General features: G+C 53.5%; 1 protein-coding gene across 1 annotated transcript in view; it reads left to right on the top strand.

Annotated features, from left to right (window-relative positions):
* PI4KA (phosphatidylinositol 4-kinase alpha) overlaps window positions 1–22,308 on the top strand; it is a 96,918-nt gene extending 74,610 nt beyond the window's left edge. Inside the window, 26 exon segments of the mRNA XM_070399853.1 lie at window positions 381–473; window positions 1,454–1,610; window positions 1,872–1,999; window positions 4,012–4,170; window positions 4,485–4,636; window positions 6,416–6,523; window positions 7,141–7,268; window positions 8,254–8,373; window positions 8,535–8,614; window positions 8,721–8,914; window positions 9,834–9,924; window positions 10,449–10,616; window positions 11,707–11,760; window positions 13,184–13,304; window positions 13,998–14,127; window positions 14,555–14,625; window positions 16,346–16,418; window positions 16,501–16,571; window positions 17,717–17,826; window positions 18,201–18,305; window positions 18,395–18,520; window positions 18,807–18,927; window positions 19,344–19,503; window positions 20,165–20,254; window positions 20,722–20,805; window positions 21,855–22,308. Coding sequence (XP_070255954.1) covers window positions 381–473; window positions 1,454–1,610; window positions 1,872–1,999; window positions 4,012–4,170; window positions 4,485–4,636; window positions 6,416–6,523; window positions 7,141–7,268; window positions 8,254–8,373; window positions 8,535–8,614; window positions 8,721–8,914; window positions 9,834–9,924; window positions 10,449–10,616; window positions 11,707–11,760; window positions 13,184–13,304; window positions 13,998–14,127; window positions 14,555–14,625; window positions 16,346–16,418; window positions 16,501–16,571; window positions 17,717–17,826; window positions 18,201–18,305; window positions 18,395–18,520; window positions 18,807–18,927; window positions 19,344–19,503; window positions 20,165–20,254; window positions 20,722–20,805; window positions 21,855–21,906 — 2,946 coding nt within the window. The 3' untranslated portion in view covers window positions 21,907–22,308.
* The last annotated feature ends 3,006 nt before the right edge of the window (window positions 22,309–25,314 follow it).

The following is a 25,314-nucleotide window of genomic DNA, read 5'->3' as shown; positions in this document are numbered from 1 at the left end:
ATTCACACACCAGCACCATCGCAGAGGGGGCATCCGTGACCATTAACGTCACAACATGGCTGTTGCAGTTAACGGTGATTTCACGGCAATCAGGTGATTGTTTCCGCTGCAAAGGCCTGTGCACCACTGGGTGAAAGTGGTCAGGATAGCCTTCCAGAGAAATTTTTCAAGCTAAAAATTTTTTTTAATCATTTTTCATGGGACATAACAGACTAGAGGGTCTTCTCAAGTAGTTCATTTTACTGACTTGCCAGCACTGAAGATTTTTAATAACCCCTGGATCTGAACCTGACTTCTTAATTGGACTTAGGTTTAGCCATGGTAAACATGAGGAAAACACAGTGCTATGGTCTGAAGTAATTATTGATATTTGTCTGTAGGCAACTCAGCTCACCGAGCGCCCAGCCTGTGTGAAGAAAGATTACTCCAACTTCATGGCGTCGCTGAATCTGCGCAACCGCTATGCGGGCGAGGTACTCCTTCTGCCCTGTGTCCGAGGCCCTTCAGAGTGTCCTCTTGTTCTGATGTCAGTCATCTCCTTCCCAATAGAAAATGAGCAGGGAGTCTGGTCAATATGGAACTCACTCGTTTTAGGTGGACTTGAAGGCTGGCCCCTGGGACCATTAGCACAGCCTGGAGCATTTATGACGGTCACTCACCACACTGGCTATACTGAAGCATTCGATTTTTCTTGTTGTTTTCTTAATATGTTTTTATTGATTTTAGAGAGGAAGGGAGAGAGATAGAGAGATGGAAACATCAGTGAGAGAAAGAACGACCAGCTGCCTCCTGCACGCTGACCTGATGTCCTGTATAGTGAGGCTGATTTTGTTGAGTCACTGATTGATTTTGAAGGAACTTTATTCAACCCACATGCACACAGACCTATGGGAGTCAGACCCCAGGCTCAGTGCTGGAATACAAAGATGATAAGACCAGGTCCCTGCCCTCAAAGACCATCTAGAATGGTGGGAACATAACACATTTCTTTTTTTTTAATTCCTCACCTGAGGATATTTTTTCCATTGATCTTTAGAGGAATAGTGGAAGGGAGGGAGGAGGCGGGGTGTGTGTGGGGGGGGGGAGACACACACATTGACTGGTGGCCTCCACACGTACCCCATGGGGGCTGGGAATCAAACCTGCAACTGAGGTATGTGCCTTTGACCGGGAATCGAACCTGCAACCCTTCGGTCCCTGGGCCGATGCTCTAACCATGGAGCCAAACAGGCCAGGGCTCACACACATTTCTAAAAGAGAATTTCCCCAAAATCTCTGAGCAGTGGTAGCATCGCTGACTTCAGCCTGTCACTCTGAATACATACCGTGGGCTCTAGTTTGGGGCAGTGAAGCATCCTTTGGTCCTGCCTTGATTGTGGTTAGGTGGCTGCCGGGGCCTCACCCATGTGCCTGAGTAACGCACGCCTCTGCTGACAAAGCATGCTTCTTGTAGGTGTATGGAATGATTCAGTTCTCCGATGCCACAGGCCAGATATCTGACCTGAACAAAATGATGGTCCAGGAGCTGAACACAGCACTAGACCTCAGTAATCCTCAGCCCTACACACAGGCCATGTTCAAGCTGACAGCGATGCTCATCAGCAGCAAAGGTAAGGGACCAGCCCTGTGGACCTCTGGGCTCGTTTGTAAACAAATTGGTGGCATCCATTACCCTTAGTGAATTGGAGTTCTGGCTGAAGAAAGAGCTGGAGCTCCCCCAGTAGAGATCCCTGTGGCCTCTCTGGTGGGTAGAAGTAAAGAAAAGGCCATCGTTGTCCCAGCTGATGCTGACTGTGACTATCTTGCTCACCTGGGGAGGCTATGGGGTTTAGCTCATGTTCAAGGCCTCTGAACAGTGTGTTTGGTTCCAGATTGTGACCCACAGCTTCTCCATCATTTGTGTTGGGGTCCCCTCCGGATGTTCAATGAGCATGGCATGGAGACTGCCCTGGCCTGCTGGGAGTGGCTGCTGGCCGGCAAGAACGGAGTGGAAGTGCCGGTAGGACACCGGGGTCATCTAAGGGTGGGTGGGGTGAGAGATGGAGAGAGCTTCTCCTCAGCTGATGAGCTTGGAGACCCTGGGCAAGCCCTTTACTCACTGGGGCTTCAGTCTTCTTATGTGTGAGAGTGTGGTTTTTAAAAAAAAAATGTTTTTATTTATTTCAGAGAGGAAGGGGGGGAGAGAGAAACATCAATGATGAGAGAATCATTGATTGGCTGCCTCCTGCACGCCGCTTTCTGAGGATTGAGCCTGCAACCCGGGCATGTGCCCTGACTGGCCATCGAACCCGGGACCCTTCAGTCCGCAGGCCAACGCTCTATCCACTGAGCCAAACCAGCTGGGGCGAGAGTGTGATATTAATGCCTGCCCACAGGACTGTCATGTTAAAAGCATGCCAGTGGTGCCTCGAAGTTGTTATTTTTCCAAAGCTCAGTAGGGGGAGCCATTTCTCTGAGATTGGAACACCTATCAACATTGGAAATGGTTGTGTTTGTAGACAGGGACACTTCTCTGGGACTGCTAATTTTGGGAGGAGCAGCCTTCCTTGTGTCCGTTTTTCTGAAGTTGCTACTGGAGTGGCCCCACAGGGGCTTGCCTTAGCTGTCCCCTGCCCATACTACCTAGAATGTCACATACACCCTCATTCACGCTCCCGAGCCTCTTCATGACTGTTTTCCCCTTAGCAGAGATCAGGGTCCACTGTCTATAGCTTGCTTTTCTCGTCATCTCTGGCCCCGCAGTAGACGAGGTGGATGTGTTTGTCTTGTTCATATTCCATTCCCAGAGCCTAGAAGGCCCTGGCCAGAGGCAGTGACCAGGACATGCTTATCAAACAAATGAGTGATTGTGCTGGGGCTCATTGGTCCTGGTGGCCCTGCCGTTTCTTCATATATTGCAGGAGTGGGGAACCTTTTTCTGCCAAGGGCCATTTGGATATTTATAACATCAATCGAGGGCCATACAAAATTATCAACTTAAAAATTAGCCTGCTATATTTGGTCAAAAATTTAATTAACTCACCCCTAATGCCTTATCAGGGCCAGACCGAATGATTTATTGGACCTTATACGGCCCACGGGCCGGATGCCCCCGTTCCCCCACCCCCGATCTATTGTAACACTTCCATATCTCTGCAGGAAACAGAAACCAAGAGCAGTGCCTTGACCAATGGGAGTTTGTTCTTCTCTGTTGTAGGCAGTTTGTTGATATCCCAGGCCTGTTGTCTGCAACTCTGCACCTTTAGTGTGTGGACTTTGTGCCTCAGGCAGGAAGGAGGGCAGAGGGCCGAGGGCCGAGGCAGGCACCACTTGCCATGCGCTTCCCCAGGGCCTCACTCAGTTGATGCCCACTTGCTCATTAGTGCTAATGAAAACGTATGGCTACCCCAAACAGCAGAGGCCTGGATGAGGGTACTTGTGACTGGCCACGTGGCCACCCACACAAAACCATAACTTAGGGAAGAAGCAGGAAGTAAATACTGAGCAGAGAGCCAGGGTGTCTGCCCCAGGCACCAAGCCTCAGTGGCCACCACTCTGCAGGTGGGTCTGGGCACCCTTAAAGGAGCTGCCTGGTGTTGTCAGGCCAACAGGGGAAGCTGCTCCCCTGCCGAACCCCTTGTCCAGCCCAGTGGCAGTTGCAGACTCCACTCACCCTCCCCAGTTATTCTCCAGCCTGGTTAGTGGCATGAAGGCATTTTGCAGGGTCCCTGTAGGGTGGAGAAAAGGAAATGGGTTCTGGAGCCAGAATCCAGCTCTGCCCTTGCTAGTTCACAAGCAGTCCTGGCTGCCACCACACAGAACATGGCCTGGCAATAGTTCAAGAATGGGCTTCATGTTAAAAAAAAAAAAAAAAAAAAAGCTAGGAAGTGGGATCATAGATCACCTTTTAGTCATACTTTCCTTGGTCCATAAACTTTGTTCAGTCAGCATCTGTTCCTTTTATAATAAAACATAATTAGTAAGCACCTTTCTCTGCTCTGTGAGGAGCTAACAGTCGTTGTGTACTTGCAGTTTTTGCGGGAGATGGCAGGGGCCTGGCAGATGACAGTGGAGCAGAAGCTCGGCCTTTTTTCTGCTGAAATAAAGGAAGCAGACCCCCTGGCAGCGTCAGAAGCAAGTCAGCCCAAACCCTGTGCCCCTGAAGTGACCCCTCACTGCATCTGGATTGACGTATGTGCCTGGACCCCACTGCCTCTCTAAGCCTCTCCAGGCTCAGCTGTGCTCTGTCCGCCTCCTCTAGCTACAGGGGTGGGGGCTCCCCCTGGGGCCTGGGACCCAGTGAGCATGGGGCTCCAGGGTTAAGATTGTCTTACCTGGTGGGGGAGGGATTAGATAGGCTGTTTTGTTCCAGCCTTATCCCCAGCCCCTCCCTGCTTCCCTCAGACCACCCTCCTGAGCACAGAGCCTCTCCCTGCCTGGCTGAGCTGGCTCTGGGATGAGCCAGCCAGGCCCCGTCATGGCAGCGTATTGTCCTTGCCTCTTAGTTCCTGGTGCAGCGGTTCGAGATCGCCAAGTACTGCAGCTCTGACCAAGTGGAGATCTTCTCCAGCCTGCTGCAACGCTCCATGTCCCTGAACATCGGCGGGGCCAAGGGGAGCATGAACCGACACGTGGCAGCCATTGGGCCTCGCTTCAAGTGAGGGGCTCTCCTCTTGTAGGGGGGCTGAGCTGCTGGTGTGCGGGCCCTCTCCATGGGGCTTTCCCCTGGTTGGTCATTTATTCACCAGGAACTGACTGAGCTCCCAGTATGTGCACAAATGACCCTTCAGGGCTGGGGAAGTCGGCCATTGTTCTGTCCACAGCAGGGGAGTATCCAGGAAGCTGATCCACTCACTGACCTGGGGCAGTCAGATGTTGGGCAGCCCTTCTAAATTGGTTGGGGGTGGGTGGCAGCAAAATGGTGTCACCATTCTGGTGACATAGTGGTGAATGAAAAATAGCCTGTGGTATCCTGACTGGTGTGGCTCAGTTGGTTGGGCATCATCCCATACACCAAGTGTTGTGCGGATTCGATGCCAGATATGGGCACATGCCTGGGTTGCAGGCTCAGTCCCCAGTAGGGGACATGCAGGAGGCAGCCAATCAATGTTTCATTTTCACATCAGTGTTTTTCTCTCTCTCCATCCCTCTCTCTCTAAAAGTCAATTTTTTTTTAATCTTAAAAAAAAAAAAATAGGTGGTGTGACAAGGTCAGGCCAGGGAGCCGGCGGTGACTTGGTCAGGTCATTTCTGATCGTGCCAACTACATGCTAAGTCCTGTGCAAAACACCAGACATATGAGGGGAGGGCGCATAATCCCCTTTGGGATGTGTGGCCTGGTGGGGGGCCTCAAGCCAGGTGCTATGACCGGGGTTGCTCTAAACATAGCAGGAAAGGCCAGCCTGATGTGGGGAGGAGAGGTCTGAGCTGGACCTGCAGGTGCTGGGTGGTCAGATGGAGGGAAGGTGCGGAGCCCCCACCTGGGGTATGCCACTTCCCTGCGTACCTCTTCCTGCTGCCCACCAGTGATGCTAGCTCTGTCTGCCCCTCCCATGAGCTCCAGACCCGCGTTCCTACAGCCCACTGGGTGCTGCTTAGGCTGTGCTTCTCAAGCCACTTCGAGGAAAGGCTAGTTCTTTTTTCCCCAATTTTAAAATTGTCACCGACCTATACTTTTATAAGATGCAATGAGAATGAGCTGCTAGAAAAGGTCCCACATAGTGGTGTGGAATTGCTATAGAAATGATTAGGTGCTTCCTCTCTGTTCCTGTACTTGACCTTGTCACAGACCAGCACTGTCTGTAGACACTTGTTCAGGAGCCCTGACCTGGCAGAACCCGGTCCTTGGTAAATTACTTTTTTTTTAACTTGGATTAATTGTTCTGCCTTCAGAGTACCTGTAAGTGACTGCATCTTAGGGAGTAGGTGTTGTTTTTATTAATGCTGACCTGAGAGTATGTTTACAGATTTTAGAGAGAGAGGGACATCGATGTGAGAGAGAAACATGGATCGGTTGCCTTCTGGACACATCCTGACAAGGGGTTGAACCTACAATCTGTGTATGTTCCCTGACTGGGAATCGAACCCACAACCTTTTGGTGTACAGGACGACACCCAAAACAACTGGCCAGGGCTCAGGGAGTAGCTTGCAGATAGTTTATTAAACTGAAGCTTATGGCCAAGGCAGATTAACACATTATTAATTGTATCTCAACAAAAGTGAAGGTTTAAGAAGAACCTTTCCTGGGACATTTTGGGTACAACAAACCTGTGAACTATAATCACCTGACTGATGCCGCCGTCCTGGCAGCCTAGAGCTGTCATTTGGAGACGTGCCCTAAGCGCAAGAGCCCAGTGGTTTGCAGGGTAGACCCGGACCCCACGGAGGTTTGGTCCAGGCTGCGTAGCTTTGACTTGGCCCCTGGTTCTCTCTTAGACTGCTGACCCTGGGGCTGTCTCTCCTGCACGCTGACGTGGTTCCAAATGCAACCATTCGCAACGTGCTCCGGGAGAAGATCTATTCAACTGCCTTTGACTACTTCAGGTACTCCCCGCACTGTGCTGTGCAGTGTCCAGTGACAGCCCAGCTCCAGACACTGCCTCTGGTTGTCCCAGGTCCCCAGAGGTCATCACGGGATAAAACGGTTTGCCTGGTTATGCCACCAACCTCATTCAGCAACCCTGACACCCCTGGATTTGACTATCCCAGCCCTGTGCTGTGTTTCCATGTGTGTACTTGGCCTCCCTATGAGATGAACAATAATTCAGTTCAATTGACTTAAGAGATTAAGTGCATCCTTTTAACTTTCCAATTACTATGAATGGTTATTGCACGAAGAATTGCAAATACCTGCCTCCTGGGGCTTTGCAAGTATGGGTGTTGTTACATGGAAACAGCTGTGGTTGCACAACCTGCCACAAGTACACTATTCTGCCGAGAGCTGGAGACATTGCTGAGGATAGTGGTTGAGGTGGTCATGAGAGGGCTAGAGAGCGTCACACTTTCCCGTGGGGGTAGGATAGTTTTCCTGATCAGAAGCTCTGGGCTAACCTCTCATCATTCAGGTATCACTGGTGTCGCCTCTCACTGCGTTATAATGTGCTGCCTTCTAGTCCCTGACTCCAGGCACTCAACCCTTGTCCTCTTGTGGTTGTTTGAAGTTGTCCCCCGAAGTTTCCTACTCAAGGAGAAAAGAGGCTGCGTGAAGACATAAGCATAATGATTAAATTTTGGACGGCTATGTTCTCAGACAAGAAGTACCTGACTGCCAGCCAGCTGGTTCCCCCAGGTGAGGGCTGTTGTGAGCAGTGCAGCTGCTCACGGGTGGTGGGGCTGAGGTGTGGGGTAGGGGGCAGTGCAGGATAGAGGTGTGCAGTGGGCAGCCCTGAAGGAGCCAGTTCAGAAGAGCACTTAGGGCCCAGCTGAGGCCTGGCCTTGGCCGTGCTGCACAGTCACCAAAGGCCTGAAGCCTGCCTGGCCACCACTTCTCCAGCCCCCGCTGAGGAGCAGAACGAACAGATGCCATCAGCGTCACTTCTCCTAGCACCAGCTCGGTTTACAAGTACCTGCTGCATATCTAACAGCCCATATTGGTAGAAAACAATCAAATCGACAGGTGATTTCAACAGGAGGGGATTATGGGAGCATCTCTCAAGGAGAGGCACTTGGCCCCCTGGAGTTGGGGAGCTAGGGACAGTTTTCTGGGAGAGGTAACATGTGAGCTGAGTTTCTGAGAATGAATAGGAGGTAGGCAGGGTGGATGCGGGTGAGGGATAAGGAAAAGGAGCAGCAAACCTCCAGAAGAAAACCACGTTCTTGTTCTCGAAGCATGGAGCCTATTACACACCATAAACTAGATGAGTGGAGTCTCTGCAGCCAGACCCACAGCTGACAACCTGACTGCCAGGAAAAGGAAAGCAAAAGGAAAAAGCAGGCACAGTGATTTCCTAAGTTAGCTTCCTGGCTCCACTCAGAACCAGGCAAACAGCCCTTATCATCTGCCCCCCAGGTCCCCTCGTGTACAACACAGGGCTGGAGATCAGATAACTGCCGTCATTTATAAAGACAACTACCATATTTATTTTATTCTATCTTAAAGGCTAGGGGAAAGATACAAATTTTAGTAAGCTTTTCATCTAGAACTTCTCAGATGTCTGGGTTAGTTCTGCAAAGCCGTCATCAGCCGTGTGTCCCCCTGCTCTTCCACTGATTGCCTTATCTCTGGTGAAAATTCAGACGCTTCATTCTAGAAGCAACAATGTCTTTGCCCACAGACAATCAAGACACCCGGAGCAATCTGGATATAGCTGTCGGCTCCCGCCAACAGGCCACGCAAGGCTGGATCAACACCTACCCCCTGTCCAGCGGCATGTCGACCATCTCCAAGAAGTCAGGTCAGTTGAAGGTTTGCTGACAGGTTCCTCAGGTCTGAGAGTCACATCCTGCCAGCTCAGATGGTGGACAGAGCGCTGAAAGACAGCTTCCCCTGGGTTCTGGAAACAGGGTGGGCCGGTGACCTCCAATGAACACATGCGTGCTCCTCTTTGCTCCCCAGGCATGTCCAAGAAGACCAACCGGGGCTCCCAGCTGCACAAATACTACATGAAGCGCAGAACGCTGCTGCTGTCCCTGCTGGTAAGGCACCGCCCACCGCGTGCCCACAGCACCAGGGAGTAGAGGGGAGCAGAGCAGCATGTGGGCACATGCGGAAAGCGCATCAGTGTCTGTCTCATCTCACCAGGCCACCGAGATTGAACGTCTCACCACGTGGTACAACCCACTGTCAGCCCCAGAGCTGGAGCTGGACCAGGCCGGGGAGAACAGTGTGGCCAACTGGAGGTCCAAGTATACCAGCCTGAGTGAGAAGCAGTGGAAAGATAATGTGAACCTTGCCTGGAGCATCTCTCCTTACCTGGCCGTGCAGCTGCCAGCCAGGTGGGCCCCCATCACACCTGTTTGACAAGGGCTTTGCCAGAGGAAGGGGGCCTTAGTGCGGGTCATCATCAGGGACCGTTGGGGAAGCAATATTAGCAGGCTGGTCCTCCGCCCTGGACGTTCACCCAGTCCTGTGCAGTGGCCACACAGCACAGACTCCTGCCTAGGGTACCCCAGCACCGGGAGCCCCAGGAAGTCACATCAGCACATTCAGGCCCAGTCTTATCCAAGGAGGAAAGGAAGTGCATGGAGGCTACCACTTCAGGGAGTCGACCCGGGAAGGGTTTGGGTTTGTTCCTGAATGGTGACTCCCAGTGGCAGGCTCCCCAGAGGAGGCAGCCAGCAGCAGAGGGAATGTGAACTCTCCCAGGGAAGCTCTCACAAGGACAGGGCTCTTAGACTGAGAGGGACTTCCACGGCCCTCACACTCAATCCCACCAGAGGGATTATATTCCCTCCATGTGGATGCTTTCCCGTTAGCCCATACTTGCTTACTGACCGCTTCCTCCTCCTGGTTCGAATTCAGTCCTCTGGATCAGGACCACAGCCTGACAGTGTTTATAGAAAGTCTGTCTTGTGTTAACCTGAAAACTTCCACCCGCCCTGCCCTCCCACTTGCTAAGATGCCTTCTGGCCCGTGGATGGGTCCCTTTGGGGGCCAGGGCCAGGGGGTGTTCTGAAGGCAAGGACAGTAAAGGGAGGCATCCTTTGAATGGTGAAATAGGATAATTCCTGTTGGAGATAGTTCTGGCATTTTATCATAGCTGATCATAATGCTGCTCATTGTAAACACTTGTGTTTGGAGTTACCAGTGTGTCAGTAGCTATAGCTGGGATTGATCTGCATCCATGCAGTTCAGGGTTCCCTTGGCTCCTCTTCTGCTGGTGAGACCATCCCATCCATCCCTCTGTGGCCGTAGGTTTAAGAACACAGAAGCCATTGGCAGTGAAGTGACCCGTCTGGTTCGATTGGACCCAGGAGCCGTTAGTGACATTCCTGAAGCTATCAAGGTAATCTATAATAATAAAAGCGTAATATGCTAATTAGACCGGATGTCCTTCCGGATGACCTTCCAGATGAAGCCAGGGCTGCAAGGGAAGCCCAGGTCCCAGGTGCCAGAGGGAAGCCAGTGCCGGCAGCCAGGGGAAGGAAGGCCTACTCTTGCATGAATTTTGTGCATCAAGCCTCTAGTGTAGTATGTGCTGGTAGGTGGGTTCAAAATGCACAAAAACAGAATGGTCTCCAGAAAAGCCTGGAAACCAGAAATACGACAGAAACCTTGTGACCTCGGTGGTATAATGATTTTTCTAGTTTCCTGTTTTTCCACTCCTCCTATGAAGCATTTATGTTATTGAATGTGCTTCACCCTAGTTGAAATTGTGCTGTTGTACATAACTGTCAGAAGCCTTTACCACTTTGTTTTAAATGCTTTATAATCATCACTTTTCGGGCCATCCTTGTGATGTGGGTTGGAGTTGAGTATTTCCAGATGGGCCCCAGGGACTGGCCAACCATCTCCCTGTTTCCTTCCCAGTTCCTGGTCACCTGGCACACCATCGACGCCGATGCACCTGAACTCAGCCATGTGCTGTGCTGGGCGCCCGCGGACCCGCCCACAGGGCTCTCCTACTTCTCCAGCATGTACCCACCGCATCCTCTCACGGCACAGTATGGGGTCAAAGTCCTGCGGTCCTTCCCACCGGTAAGCTCAGCCCTTGGCCTCAGTGGGACTCCCCAACAGTGTTCAGGTGAGAGATGAGAGACAGGCTTTATTTCAAACCCAGATGTAGGCCTGATTAAACATTGGTCTATCTTAGCACACCCTATATAATGAAAGCCTAATATGCAAATCAGCCGGACAGTGGAATGACCAATACAAGACTGGTCGCTATGACATGCACTGACCACCAGGGGGCAGACACTCAACGCAGGAGCTGCCCGCAGCCTGCAGGCCCCAGGCCAGCCAAGGTGGGCGCCACCAGGGGACCCACCCGCAAACCCCCACCTGACCCCCGCTGCCAATTGCCCCGCCAGTCGCCCTGCAAAGGGAGGTGACTGTTGATGGCGGTGGCGGCAGGGGCGAGGCTGGTGAGCACGCGGCGCCAAGCTGGCCAAGGTGGGTGCCAGTGGGGCCCCCCAATCGCCCCACAGATTGGCCCTGATTGCCAGCCAGGCCTACCTACCCATGCACGAATTTCATGCATTGGGCCTCTAGTGCCTTTATATTTCTGTTTAGAAGTAGTCATAGAAGATAGATTTCTTTCTAATTCAGATGTGTTTCCTAGTTATATTTCTTTTTAAGTGTCTGAGTTAAAAACAAAGTTTACTTGAATTGGTTCCAGTTGTAGCCATACAGGCTCATGGCCCAGTGACCCCACATGACAGGCACAGTGACAGGGATTTGGTAGAATGCTTTGGAGTCTGAATTAATGCAGCTCCAGCCCACAGGCCTGCTGTAACCTCGGCCCTTATCCCCAGGTAGGCCCCCAGCGGTGAACACAGGTGGGCCTTCTCTCCTTGTAGGCACGGGAGCCTTGTTCCTCTTGCTTTTTCTCACTGATGTGTTTTGAGCCATTGGCCATTTTCCTTGCTGTCCTCTGGGCTTTCCCAGGTTCTCAGTCCTGCTGTGGTCTCCAGCAAGGACAGTATCCTGGAGGCTGAGTGACCGCACGCCAGTCCCAGGTTGGGAGGGGGGATCCTGGGTGTCCATCCATGTTGAATTGTTCTCACCTTTCCTAGCGGTGAGGATTGCCCTCCCTCTCTGAGTCATGATCACTTCTCCTCATTTGCAGGACGCCATCCTGTTCTACATCCCCCAGATCGTGCAGGCCCTCAGGTATGACAAGGTAAGGCTGTGCCTATGCATGCTGTTCTCTTCACCCTGAGAGCTGTGCGGGGCGCTGGGGAGGGAGCCCTTGGCAACAAGGACATGCCGTCCAGCCTTCACGCCCAGCCTGGTGATCAGGTGTGTTCCCAGCCTGCCTTGGGAGCAGGACCACCAACCTGTGACCACTGTCCCCGAGCTCCTTTCACACCCATCCCTGCCATGGTTGTCACCAGTGTCCATGGCCTGGAGGCCCCACTCACCCTGAGGCCCGTCTCACTCTGCAGTGTGAGCAAGTTCTGGAAGTGTTCTCAGCCTGCCCTGGGTTCCCACTCGTTGGATGCGGGTCTCAGCAGGTTCCCTGACTCCCTTGTCTCGTCAGTGGGAAGCGGTGAAGATGAGATGAGATGATGTATTCGTTTGCAAGGGCTGCCGTAGCCAAGTGCTGCAGACGGGGGTCCTAAACAGCAGAGATGTATTTTCTCACAGTTCTGGAGGCTGGAAGCCGGAGACCGAGGTGTCAGCCGGGTTGTTTCTTCTGAGGCCTCTCTCCTTGGCTGGTAGAAGGCTGTCTTCTCCCTGTGTCCTCACATGGTTGTCCCTCTGTGTGTCTCTTCTGATGAGGACACCAGTCAGATTGGATTAGGCCTGTCCTACTCACCTCTTTTGAACTTAACCCCTCCTTAAAGACCCATCCTAAATACAGTCACATTCTGAAGCACGGGGGGATACAGTGCAGCCTGTAACAGCGCACGTGCACATAAGCTGTCCCCCACAGAAAACCACCGTGGGTGACCACAGCCCAGAGCCCACATGGTCCATGCATCAGGTCAGCGCCCATGTCTGAGGACAGCAGCAGCACCTGCTTCTGCGACACTGCCAGTCCTGCTCCCCAGTGCCCTGTGCCAGCCTCACTTTCCCCACTGCATCCCGCTGAGCCCTGTGCGTAACTCCCACTGCTCCCATCTCCATAGCAGCTGTGAGCACAGTGGCTAGTGTCCTGAGGCTTTCTTCCTCGTAGATTGGCAGGATGCTTCATCTCATTCCAGAGTCCAAAGTGCTTCTAGGATCACAGCCAACCTCTCCTGATAGACTGAGTCTTGCCTTAGCTTACAGATGAGTTTTAGTACCCAGCCTACTCATTCCTCATACTTGACAACAGCAAAAATTGGTGGCAGAGCCACAGTTCTTAGAATCCAGGGGAAGGAACAGAGGAGACAAAAGCTAACTCATGCCTGTATTGCAGACCCACCACCTGGGGGCCCCATCCTGCCCACTGGCCAGCCAGCCAGAACTTGACCTGGTCAGTGGGCTATGCTCACTGCAGACCCAAGAGCTGAGCTTGCCCACTGCTGGAAACCATGGAGTCTGCTCCTGCTCTGGGTAACAGTCTCTCCTGGAGAGAGGCTCCAAGCCTGGGCTGACGTGACCTTGCTGTCCTGCAGATGGGCTACGTGCGGGAGTATATTCTGTGGGCAGCATCCAAATCCCAGCTCCTGGCGCACCAGTTCATCTGGAACATGAAGACGAACATCTATCTAGATGAAGAGGGGCACCAGAAAGACCGTGAGTCTTCTGTCCTCTTCTCTCAGGTTTCCCCCATCTTTAAACCCCACCCCCCACAGCTGCCCCAGCCTGTAGCCCCTCTACTTCCCGTCCTTTGGCTGAAACACCGCACCTTCAACACACAGTGGGAGCAGGTCCCCACCCATCATGAAGCCTTTGCTAGCCCACCCTGCAGATCCCCTGCCTGCCCCGTGACCCTGCCCCCCCCACCCCCCCCAGGCACTTGGGAGACCCTCCTGCTCGGGCTGAGCTGCTTCTCCCAAGCAGTGGCCCTGTGCTTGACCCAGTGACCCCATGTGAGAACCAGGGCAGCAGTTCTCAGAGACTTTAATCGTCCTCACATCCTTAAAACTGACTGGGTTCAAGAACTTTGGTTTACATGGGGTTAGTTGGAGCACAGCCATGACAGCAGCGCCAGGAGGCACCAGTGAGCACCCACACCCTTGGCCCCACTGCCTGTGCACAGCCTCACAGGAGTCAACACACTGAGGCAGGCAAACGCCTCTGGTGTGATGCCGACTGTGGGGTTCACTGAGAGCTTATCGGGGACCCCCAGGTGTCCGCAGACCTCACGCTGATGACGGCGGGTCTAGGTGCCGGGGAATGTCCAGACTGTAGTGCAGCGAACATGCAGGTTCCTCGGGGCGTTTCTGTGGCTCAGCTGCAGGCTCACCCTCTCACTTTCTCTGGCAGCCGACATCGGTGACCTCCTGGAGCAGTTGGTGGAGGAGATCACAGGCTCCCTGTCGGGCCCAGCCAAGGACTTCTACCAGCGGGAATTCGACTTCTTCAACAAGATCACCAACGTGTCGGCCATCATCAAGTAAGCACACTCCTGCCTCCCGCTCCTGGGCATTGCCTGGGTGGTGTGAGTCAACAGGTGGGTGGCAGTCTCTGCTCTCTTGACAGTATAGCAACAGGCACAGCCAGGCGCGCTTCAGAAAACATCTTGGTTTCATTCCAGATACTGTCCCACAGTCAAGGCCACTCTGCTCTCTCCTAGTTCAGAAGGAGCCCAGTTAGGAAAGCCAGACTCCTTCGTGCGCCCACTGTTAAATGACTCCCCTCGTGAGGAATGGGGGGCAGGAACTCTGTGCTCCTGGAGGAACTGAGCCCAGGAGGACCTCCAGGAGGAGCTAGAGCCAGGAAGCGACAAACTGAGAGGGTGGCGGGACAGGGGGGCCCTGGGACCCCCGAAGTCCTACAGGCCAGTTCCCACAGGAGACACAGCATGTCTGCCTTCTTCACAGGCCCTACCCTAAAGGAGACGAGAGGAAGAAGGCTTGTCTGGCGGCTCTGTCTGAAGTGAAAGTACAGCCTGGTGAGCAGGAGGCTGAGGAGATGGGCCTCCTCCTGCAGGGATCGGGGCACTGCCCTCCCCGAGGGGTGCGGGTGGGAGCGAGGGGGCATGAGACCAGCAATGGGGCTGCCTCCAGCCTGGGCCCTGGGTGCCCCGAGTGCCCCTCCCAGAGTCTGCCCCTGCCGAGCTGGGAGCTGCTTCTCAGTGACTGTTTTCTTTTCCTTGCTGCCTGTGGTTTTTCTAAAGGCCAGTCACTGTCCTCAGCAGCTATTCTAGAAGGTTCCTGAACTCCAATATAACAGGAGCAGTGCAGGCCACACAGACAGAGGGAATGGGGTGGGAATGGGGGCATCAGGTGTGTGAGGATCTGTCAGGATGGGGGTGCCCATGTGCCTGGCCTGTAGCTGTTGTCAGGGAATTTGAGTCCAGTGGTCAAACCTGTGCTTTTTCAAGTCAAGGTGCAAATCCAGGCTTGACTCCAGAGCTCTCCATTTTTTTTTTTTTTTTTATTTCAGAGAGGAAGGGAGAGAGAGAGAGAGAAACATCAGTGATGAGAGAGAATCATTGATCGGCTGCCTCCTGCACGCCCCCTACTGGGGATCAAGCCCACAACCCGGGCCTGTGCCCTGACTGGAAATCAAACTGTGACTTCCTGGTTCATAGATGGATGCTCAACCACTGAGCGACACCGGCCGGGACCCAACTCTCCATTTTTAACCACTGGTATAGATTGGTACAGATTTATCAAAACGCTGAGCATCCTATGCAGACGTTCACACCAGCTGGCCTCAGCAAGGTTGCCCTATCGAGCCCCAATTTAGCTCTTTCCTTGGCTTGTTCTGTTGAGCTCCTGCCTTACTCAGCACGTACAACAGCTCAGCTTCTCAAGTCCACAGGGGCCTCCATTTCCCTCATCAGTGAGTCCCCTGCTCCCCACAGACCGTGCTGCTGGGGCTTCTCCTGGAGGCACTGGGGAGCCAGTGGGGCTCTAGAGCAGAGGAGTCGAGATCGCATCTGTGAAAGAGGCTAGAGCTGGCAGATAGAGAAGGGTGAGAGGAGGGACGGGACCCTGTGGTCCTGGTTTGCCCCTTTCCCGGTAGGACAGCCATCTGCAGCCCACAGCAAGGCCTCACTTTGCTCCCAGGAGACCCAGTCTTTCCTGTTCCAGGGCCCCGCCTTGAAGCCCACCTCCTGGAGCTCTCCCATCGCCCAGGGGCTCGGGGAGCACTCTCCCAGGGAAACTGCCAGTTCCTGGCCAAGAACGGGTTTCTCTTGTCCTCCTACCTGACATGTGTGCTGAGTGGGGAGCTACTGTTAGTGGGCTGAGTCCAAGAACTAAGGTGAACAGGGCAGGGCAGAAAGCTCCTGTGTGGGTCCTCTGAGAGCGGGCCCCGCGCCAGCACGGGGCAGCATGCATTCCCTGCCTGTCAGCTTAATATTTAACCAACGTGCGGCACAGGGAGAAGACAGGCTGATTGCTCAGTGTGTCCTCTTGGAGAAGCGTCTCCCGGAAGGGGGTGGCTCCTTTGTTAGATACCAGGAAGGACAGGGAGAGATCACAGAGCCGGAGGACAGACCTTTCCTGGCCATGGAATGAGCATTATCAGCGCACAGAGGACTGGAGGCCCTGGGTGCCCGCCCGTCTGCAGGGCGACTCTGCACGAGAGCTGTGTGTGGCAGTGGGGAGTGTGCCTGCGTTGTCACACTAGGACACCCTGTGACTTGTCCTCTCTCCCTGCAGGCTGCTACCTGCCCAGCAACCCTGAGGCCATCGTGCTGGACATCGACTACAAGTCAGGGACACCCATGCAGAGGTGAAGGCCGCCTCCCTCAGCCTCGCCTGCCTGGGCTTCCCGTCGGCTGTGTCACTGTGCACTTCTTTCTGTTGTCTTGCAGCGCTGCCAAAGCTCCGTATCTGGCTAAATTTAAGGTGAAACGATGTGGAGTTAGTGAACTTGAAAAAGAAGGTCAGTGGAGAATTTCTGTGTTCTGGGAGCTAAGTATCTTCCCTTGCTAATGCCACTTTCTTTAAAAATATTTTTTTGTTAATAAATTTTTATTGCCGCCCCTAAGAGGAAGGAAGAGGAAGAGGGAGAGAGAGATAGAAACCAATCAACTACTCCTGCACACCCCCTACTGGGGATCGAGCCCATAGCCCAGACTTGTGCCCTGACAGGGAGTTGAACTGGTGACTTCTTGGTGCACAGTCAATACTCAAGCACTGAGCCACACCAGCCGAGCTAATGCCACTTCTTCAGCATGTTTCGTTTGTTACCAGCGCCCATGAGAGATAATGGCCGTCCACCCATTCATAGTGTGGCCTCTTATTTGGGGATGGCGCAGAGCTCATGTGCAGTGAGTGACAGAGACCCCTAAAGGTTGGCCCCAAAGTCAGTCCAAGGGATCTCTTCTAGAGACAAAGTGGCCAAGGCTTTGGGAGGTGTACTCATCTGCTCAGGCTGCCATGCAGGTGACCAGACTTGTAGCTGCATCCCTCCAACCTCTGCCGCTGTCCTCACTGGCTTTCTCCGTGTGTGCCGTGTCCAAATTCCCCTCTTCTGATACAGGGCCCACGCTAATCTGTTGTGGCCTCGTTCACTCGCTTACATGTGCAAAGATTCTTTTTCCAAATAAGTCACATTCTGTGGTTTCTGGTGGGCATGAACTTGGAGGGGATGATAGTCAACCCAGTACAGGGAGTGTGGCCCCAGCCAGTGCAAAAATGTGGGTTCCTTGGCCTTACCTGAACCCTGGCCGCCAAGTCCTCCCAGGCACCCCAGGGCACAGACACACTCCCCTGCCCCATCTCACATGCCCACCACTGACCCTAGGCACACCTGCAGCGTCACTTCTAGTGAAAAGCAGCTCTGTCTTCAGTTCCATTTAAGTGTAAATGTTTCTAGGAAAAGCCCCCAGGCCCGATGACTCCCCCAGCTGCCCCCAGACTTTGCTGGGCTCTCACTGACACGACCCCCCCGCCCCAGGGTTTTACAGTAACAATCCCACGGTTCCCAGGCTCCTTCGGGCACATGAGCAGGGTGTGCACTGGCACCTTCAGAGGGCCTCTCGCTGCCCTCGGCTAACAGGCAGCCTCTTCACCCACCACACGTAGGTCTGCGGTGCTGCTCAGACGCCGAGGACCAGGGCGGCACACAGGAGGCGGATGGCCAGAAGATCTCCTGGCAGGCGGCCATCTTCAAAGTGGGAGATGACTGCCGACAGGTAGGGACCAGGCCCCGGTCAGGCTTGGGGAGGTGCCTCACAGTCGGACCTCACGCGCACAAACACAAGCCTGCTTCTGTTGGGTTCAGATGCTGCAGAGCAATCCAGGGCCTTCTCCCAACCGGGCCCTTCCAGGGAACCTCCTGCTCTGCACCCACCAGCTGCCCAAAGGGAGCTGCCCTGAGGTTGGGTGCCTCTTACTTTCACCCCCCACCAGGCAATGTGGCTCAGCCCGGTGCCTGGTGGTCAGTGAGGCCAGGCCCTTTGCTTTCCTGCTCCCTGCAGCCTTCATCCCTCTCTCACTGGGCAGGGGCCCCAAGAGTCATGTGAGCTGGAGAAGGCTGGCCCTCTACCCTGTGTCTCCTTGGTTCCAGGACATGCTGGCCCTGCAGATCATCGACCTCTTCAAGAACATCTTCCAACTGGTCGGCCTGGACCTCTTTGTCTTCCCCTACCGAGTAGTGGCCACTGCCCCCGGGGTAAGTTCCCGCAGGAGCCCAGGCAGCTGCCTGTAGGCCTTCGGCAAGAGCGGTCAGCTCACAGCCTGGCACCTGGCCTTCCTCCCTAGTGTGGGGTGATCGAGTGCATCCCCGACTGCACCTCTCGGGACCAGCTCGGCCGCCAGACAGACTTCGGCATGTATGACTACTTCACACGCCAGTACGGGGACGAGTCCACCTTGGCCTTCCAGCAGGTGACCAGCAGGACAGCTCCCAGACTGGGCTTGTGTGTGCTCTCCGCCCTGCCCCTATGGTGACCCTGCTTCCCCCGTCCCTGCTTGTCTGAGTCCTCCTACATTTGGGGGTAAAACCAGGGCACCCAGCAATCTTCCTTGGTATTTAAGAAACCCTCAAAATGGACTCCCCAGGAGAAAGCTAATTCATGGGCATGGGAGGGGCCTACTGCCCTGCACCGGGGTCCTGGGTCCGAAGCCGGGAGGCACAGCCCCTAGGGCCATTAGCACAGGCTCTCTCACACAGGCGCGGTACAACTTCATCCGCAGCATGGCCGCCTACAGCCTCCTGCTGTTCCTGCTGCAGATCAAGGACAGGCACAACGGCAACATCATGCTGGACAAGAAGGGCCACATCATCCACATCGGTCAGCCGGCCCCGCGCCTCCCTCCCTCCCTCTCCCTTCACCCCTGGAGCACGGGAGGTGCTGGCGTGCTGGAGCTCCCAGCTGGGGAGGGTCAGGGTTAGGGTTCAAGTCCAGTTTTGAGAGTTGAGCTGTTGGGCACTGGGGGTGTGAATAGAAACTGGGGCCATGGGGCGTGGGGAACTCTGGGGTTGGAAACCAGAGCCAAACTCATCCCCCCCAGGCGCTGGCCTCTCTGCTGTGGCCTGGCTCCCGCCTCTGCTCACTCCTTTCTGCCTGTGCTCCCCTCACCCCTAAGTAAACATGACCTGCGGCCGCTCCTGGGGATAGGCAGCGGGTGGCTCCCGGCCCTGGCTGAAGCACACCCACGTCTCCCTGGCATCTGATCCCATCACAAATGGCTTCTTGGGGTTTTGCAGACTTTGGCTTCATGTTTGAAAGCTCGCCAGGCGGCAACCTTGGCTGGGAACCGGACATCAAGCTGACAGATGAGATGGTGATGATCATGGGAGGCAAGATGGAGGCCACGCCTTTCAAGTGGTTCATGGAGATGTGTGTCCGAGGCTACCTGGCCGTGCGGTGAGCCCTGGGGAGGAGTGTGGACAGCCTGGCACCAGTCCCGGGTGCCGCTCATGCAGTGCAGCCAGACCCGAAAAGGTCCCTTTGTGGGTGGAGGGACTGAGGCTCAAAGAGAAAGAGGGAGGTGCTGGAGGCCACCTGGTAGCCCAGGGCCTTGCTTTCCCGTCGCCTCTCTCTGCCCACCTGTGCCGGTGTCTTCTGCCCCGGGCGTCAGTCCAGCCACGTCCTATAGCCTCCTGGGCTGGACTTCCCTTGTCAGTGCCTGGAAGGCACCCCACTCGGCACCCCACTCACCCAAGCCCGAGCACCTGCCACCCAGGCTGCATGCCGAGCCGCCCTGTCCTGGTTTCAGTGTCATGTGGCCAAGGCCCCAAGGCCGCGTGTGCTGACACCTGGCCTCCAACCAGAGTCTGTCAGAGCCGTCACACCCGCTCGTGCACACCCCCTTAGAGGAGGGTCAGGCACCCTGCGCTGCAGCTGCACTGCCGCCGTGGGACCCAGAAACCACGCTGGGGTCTCGGGCGGGAACCAGAGCACGACTGCTCAGTCTGTTCGGGGGCTGTGAGCCCCGCCGGAGGCTGCAGGGCCTCCCTGGAGAGACGGCCGGGCCACAGGACTGAGCAGGGCCACCCCACTCACCCGCCTCTGTCTCCCTCCCCAGGCCCTATATGGATGCAGTCGTCTCTCTGGTCACCCTCATGTTGGACACAGGCCTGCCCTGCTTTCGTGGTCAGACAATCAAGCTCTTGAAGTAGGTCCTGGGCGGACACACAGGTCATTTGGGGGAGCACTTTCCCCCCAGGTGGGACCCTCTTGAGAGGGTGTAAATTTGATTCTCATCGAGCTGAGTGCTCTCCTTGGAACCCCAGAGCAGGCAGGGTTCCGGGGTGAGGCACCATTACCAGCCACAGCTGAAGGCACCCCCAGAAGCCCCTTCCTTGATCAGGGTGCAGTGCCATCCCCACGCCCAGGCTGCAGGGGCGTGGCCTGGGCTAGTCCTCCCTCAGCAGCGGGGCCCCTTAGCCCAGGAGGTGCTGGGAACAGTGTCCCCACATTAGTCCAAACTCCCCAGGAGGGAACGTCCCTCGGGCCTGACCTGCGCCGAACAAATCCCTGGAAGTGCTCAGGTTAGTCCTTGGGCAAGAGCGCATCCTGTGGGGAGGGCAGCCTGGAGGGTTGACTCTGGCAACAACAGCCCTAACACAGCCTCTCTGCCAGGCACAGGTTCAGCCCCAACATGACCGAGCGAGAGGCCGCTAATTTCATCATGAAGATCATTCAGAGCTGCTTCCTCAGTAACAGGCGAGTCCTCCCCTCCTGCCCCGCCCACCACACCTCGGTGCTCTCCGGGCACCTGTTGGGACTGTGCCTGGGCCAGGTGACAAGGAAGCTCGTCTGGGAGGCTGTCCCGAACACCCTGAAGTGAGCTCTCGGGGTTACGGGGTGCTGGTCCAGAGGGGCTGGGATGTACTGAGAGGAACAGCCAGCAGGGCCTGAAGGCCAGAAACCATGCCCACCTGAGGCCGAGCCTGTGAGGCCAAGGGAGCCACGGTTGAAAAGGGCCTCGCGGGAGGTGTGCAGGCCCAGCAGGGCCGGGTGAGAAGCATCGGCAGGAGGAGGAGGGTGGGGACGGGCCACAGGAGTTCCGTGATAAAACAGTGGAGCTGTGAGGAGGTGGGTTAGGATTCTGGGCAGAGCCCAGGAAGTGCAGAGACTGCTGGAACCTGAGAACTGGTGCCCAGTGGGTCCTAACAAGAACAGAAAGGGTCAGGTGGGCGCTGGCTGGGCTGAGACAGCTCAGGAGCAGCGCCATGTGGTCCTGCTGACGAGGGAGCAGAGAAACGGGAAGTAGCTTGAGGTGGGATGGGGAATGACATGAGTCAGCTGAGAGAGGTTTGGAAGGCAATACAAGGAAATACTTCTGATGTTTGTTTTTCTGGTGAAATGAGGTAGGTGGCCAAGCACGGCATCACTCATTTGGGTGCCACATACCAGGAAAGGTCTAGAGGGGCACCTGGCACAGGGGCAGGGCAGCCTGGGCCCCGGGGACCAAGGGCAGGCGTTTGGCTGGGGAAGGGCCACCCACTTGAGCCCACATTTTGGGCCCATTGAGCGAGAGGTGGCCTCAGAGGCCAAGCAGATGGGGGTACAGCGTGGCTCGCACGGGCATGGCTACTGGTGGGAAAGGGATGTCCCAGGCACAGGAGGGGCTGCAGTTTTACATTCGTACGTCCAGGGAGGAGAGTAGGTGGGACTCTGAGGTGCAGCTGTTAGGGCGAAACGACATGGAGGGCTCAGGGCACCAGACTGGCAAGGGCTCCTTACAGCCTCCTTTAACTCTCGGCCTTCAGGAGCCGGACCTACGACATGATCCAGTACTATCAGAACGACATCCCCTACTGACGCTGCTGATGGAGCACCAGCTGCTGTGGGCCCCCCACCCAAGCCGTTCGCAATCATGGAGCCCTGTGAGCCCTTCGTTGCCCCACCCGCCGTGTGACAGTGAACTGCCAGTAGCCCTGTCATTTCATCCAACAGAGTTTTTTTATAGACGAAAGTACACCCTGCAGAGCCTGGCCACCGCTCCTTCCCCTGGCGTGGACCACGTGGCGTGAGACCAAAACGACAGACAATCAGCGAGGGCACTTTCTCTGCACGGGTGGTACTTGGTTTGCACTGAACACATTCCCTACCTGTCTTATTTCATAGGTACATGAAGTATTTTCTTGTGTATTAAAAAATTATATTCAGCTCACTATTTAACCAATGTGAAGAAAATAAAAACCAACGCAAGTGCTGTTTGAATGGATGATCAGGTTCCTTGTTTGGTCCCAAGGGCACATTCAGCTGAACAGTGACTCCTGGGTGTGCAGGGCAGAGAGGGGGACAGTGTTTCCTCAGAGACGAGGTGAGTCAGGGCCAGCCAGCTGTGGAGCACGCACCCACAGGCCTTCCAGGGCCCCTCCCAGCTGGGCTGCCACCCAGAGGTGACTCACCACATGCAGGTGTACTGAGAGGAACCGCGTTTTCCCTAACTGCTCTCCAGCTCCAGTGGAGGCCACTGGCTGTCCTGTCCACGTCGCTCCTCAGTGTCCTGCTTTGCTCTAGTCTCTTCCTACTTCCCTGTTGTTCATGTTCAAGTGCGACTTTGTGCCACTAGCTCCCAGCGGCAGCCATCTACTCCCACTCACTATGACCCTCTAATTAGTTCAAGCAGCTAAGACCCGAAACAAAAAAACAAAACACAGAACATCTAGAAATAAGTCACTAAAATTAAAAATCCAAATGATTGGTTAAATAGCAGATAAGATACAGGTGAAGAGCAAACTAATCAATGAAACAATGAAATTACAAAATATGAAGCAGAAAGAAAAGGAAAGTTGAATGAGAAGCTCCAGTCAACTTCTAGTGGGATTCCAGAGTTGGTGAAAAATACAAAAAAGAAGCCAATATGTAAGTTAAAAGAAACTTTTTAAAATACTGCATTAAATAGCTGACCTGCGTGGCTCAGTGGTTGTGTGTCAACCCATGAACCAAGAGTTCGCTGGTTCAATGCTCAGTCAGGGCACATGCCTTGGTTGTGGGCTCAATCCCAATATATGCAGGAGGCAGACAATTGATGATTCTCTCTCATCATTGATGTTTCTCTCCCTTCCTCTCTGAAATCAATAAAAGTATATATTTTTTTAAAATTACATTAAATAAGTCAGACAAAAGAACCATAGGATTTCACTTATATGTGTGATATAAAACTGAAAGCAACAGCCCTAACTGTGTCGGCCTGCAGACTGAAAGGTCCCAGGTTCGATTCTGGTCAAGGGCATGTACCTTGGTTGCAGGCATATCCCCAGTAAGAGGTGTGCAGCAGGCAGCTGATCAATGTTTCTCTCTCATCGATGTTTCTCTCTGTCCCTCTCCCTTCCTCTCTGTAAAAAAAATCAATAAAAAAACTGAAAGCAACAAGTGAACAAAACAAAAACTCAGACACAGACAACAGTATGGTAATTAGGGAAAAGGAGGGGTTGTAGTAAAGGGGGTCAAATATATAGTGGGAAACAGAAGCACGAAGAAGCCAGATGAGCCCTGACCGGTTTGGCTCAGTGGATACAGCGTCAGCCTGAGGACTGAAGGGTGCCAGGTTCGATTCCGGTCAAGGGTATATGCCCGGATTTCGAGCTTGATCCCCCATGGGGGGTGTGCAGGAGGCAGCCAATCAATGATTCTCATCATTGATGTTTCTATCTCTGAAATCAATAAATATATATTTTTAAAACCTTTGCAATCAAAATTATACCTATTTTTTGTCGTATCAGCAAAAAATACATTATTTTTTGGTGTGCCACAGAATTTTAGTAATTAGTTTATGTGTACCATGAGATGAAAAAGCTTGAAAATCACCGGTCTAAACATCTAAGGAAGAAATAATGCCAATGTTGCATACTCTCAGGAAACAGAGCACGTCCCAATTCATTTGTTATGAAGGTAGCCTAGCCCTGATATGAAAACAAGACAGGAACACTCCAGGAAAACAAAATTATAGAGCAGTATCCCTTTCGTGGACATAGATGATGCCGAAATCTTTAACCAAATTGAACACAATGTATAAAAAGGACCATCATGACAAATGGGCCTTATCCCAGTAATGCCAGTTTAGCTTAGCATTCAAGAAGTAATCAGTTTGCCCTAACTGGTTTGGCTCAGTGGATAGAGCATCGCCCTGCGGACTGAAGGGTCCCAGGTTCGATTCCAGTCAAGGGCATGTACCTTGGTTGCAGGCACATCCCCAGTAGGGGGTGTGCAGGAGGCAGCTGATCAATGTTTCTCTCTATCCCCCTCCCTTCCTCTCTGTAAAAAAGCAATAAAATATTTTTTTAAAAAAGAAGTAATCAGTCTAATTCACATGAACGAACTAAAGAAGGCACACCATATGATTATTTCAATATGTGCAAAAAAAACCCTGGACAAAATTCAATATCCATTCATAATAAAAACTGCTCCAATAAACATAGGAGGAACCTTCTCAATCTGACAATGATCGTCTAAGAAAAACAGCTAACATCTGGATGAAATACTTATGGAATAAATGAAAAACTAAAGGCGTTCCCCCTTCAGGAGCAAAACAACAGTACTTGTCACCACTTCCAGTCTGCATTGTGCGGAGTGTTGGGCATTAATGCCAGCAGTAGTTAAGATTGGAAAAGAGAATTGTATTGGCTTCAGACAATAAAATTGCCTATAGAATCCCAAGGAATGTACAGAAAAGACCAAAGAATGATAAGGAAGTTCAGCAGTATCACAGGGAATATACAAAAGTCAGTTGTGCCCCAGCTGGTTTGGCTCAGTGGATAGAGCGCTGGCCTGCAGACTGCAGGGTCCCAGGTTCGATTCCCAGTCAAGGGCACATGCCTGGGTTGGGGGCTCGATCCTCAGTAGGGGGCGTGCAGGAGGCAGCCCATCAATGATTTTCTCTCATCACTGATGCTTCTATCTCTCTCCCTCTCCCTTCCTCTCTGAAATCAATAAAAATATTTTTTAAAAGTCAGTTATATTTCTGTATGCTAGCAAAGAACAGTTGAAAGATGAACTTTTAAAAGTCTATACTGTTTTTTAATAGCATCCAAAAAATATCAAATACCGGTGTGGGGGGGGGGGGCGGGTAAATGTAAAAATGTACAAGATCTCTACATTAAAAAATACAAACTTTGCTGAGGGAAATTTTTTTTAAAAGGAGCAACATTGTGTTAGAGGATTGGAAGACATAATTATCCGCAAATTCAGTATCATCAAAATCCCAGACTGACAAGCCGAGTC

This window comes from Myotis yumanensis, unplaced genomic scaffold (assembly GCF_028538775.1).
Source record: "Myotis yumanensis isolate MYYU_CA2020_CCGP unplaced genomic scaffold, mMyoYum1.0.hap1 SCAF_19, whole genome shotgun sequence".
In the NCBI taxonomy this organism is placed as follows: Eukaryota; Metazoa; Chordata; class Mammalia; order Chiroptera; family Vespertilionidae; genus Myotis; species Myotis yumanensis.
The sequence above is the reverse complement of the archived record's forward strand: the minus strand, read 5'-3'. Positions and strand labels throughout refer to the sequence as shown.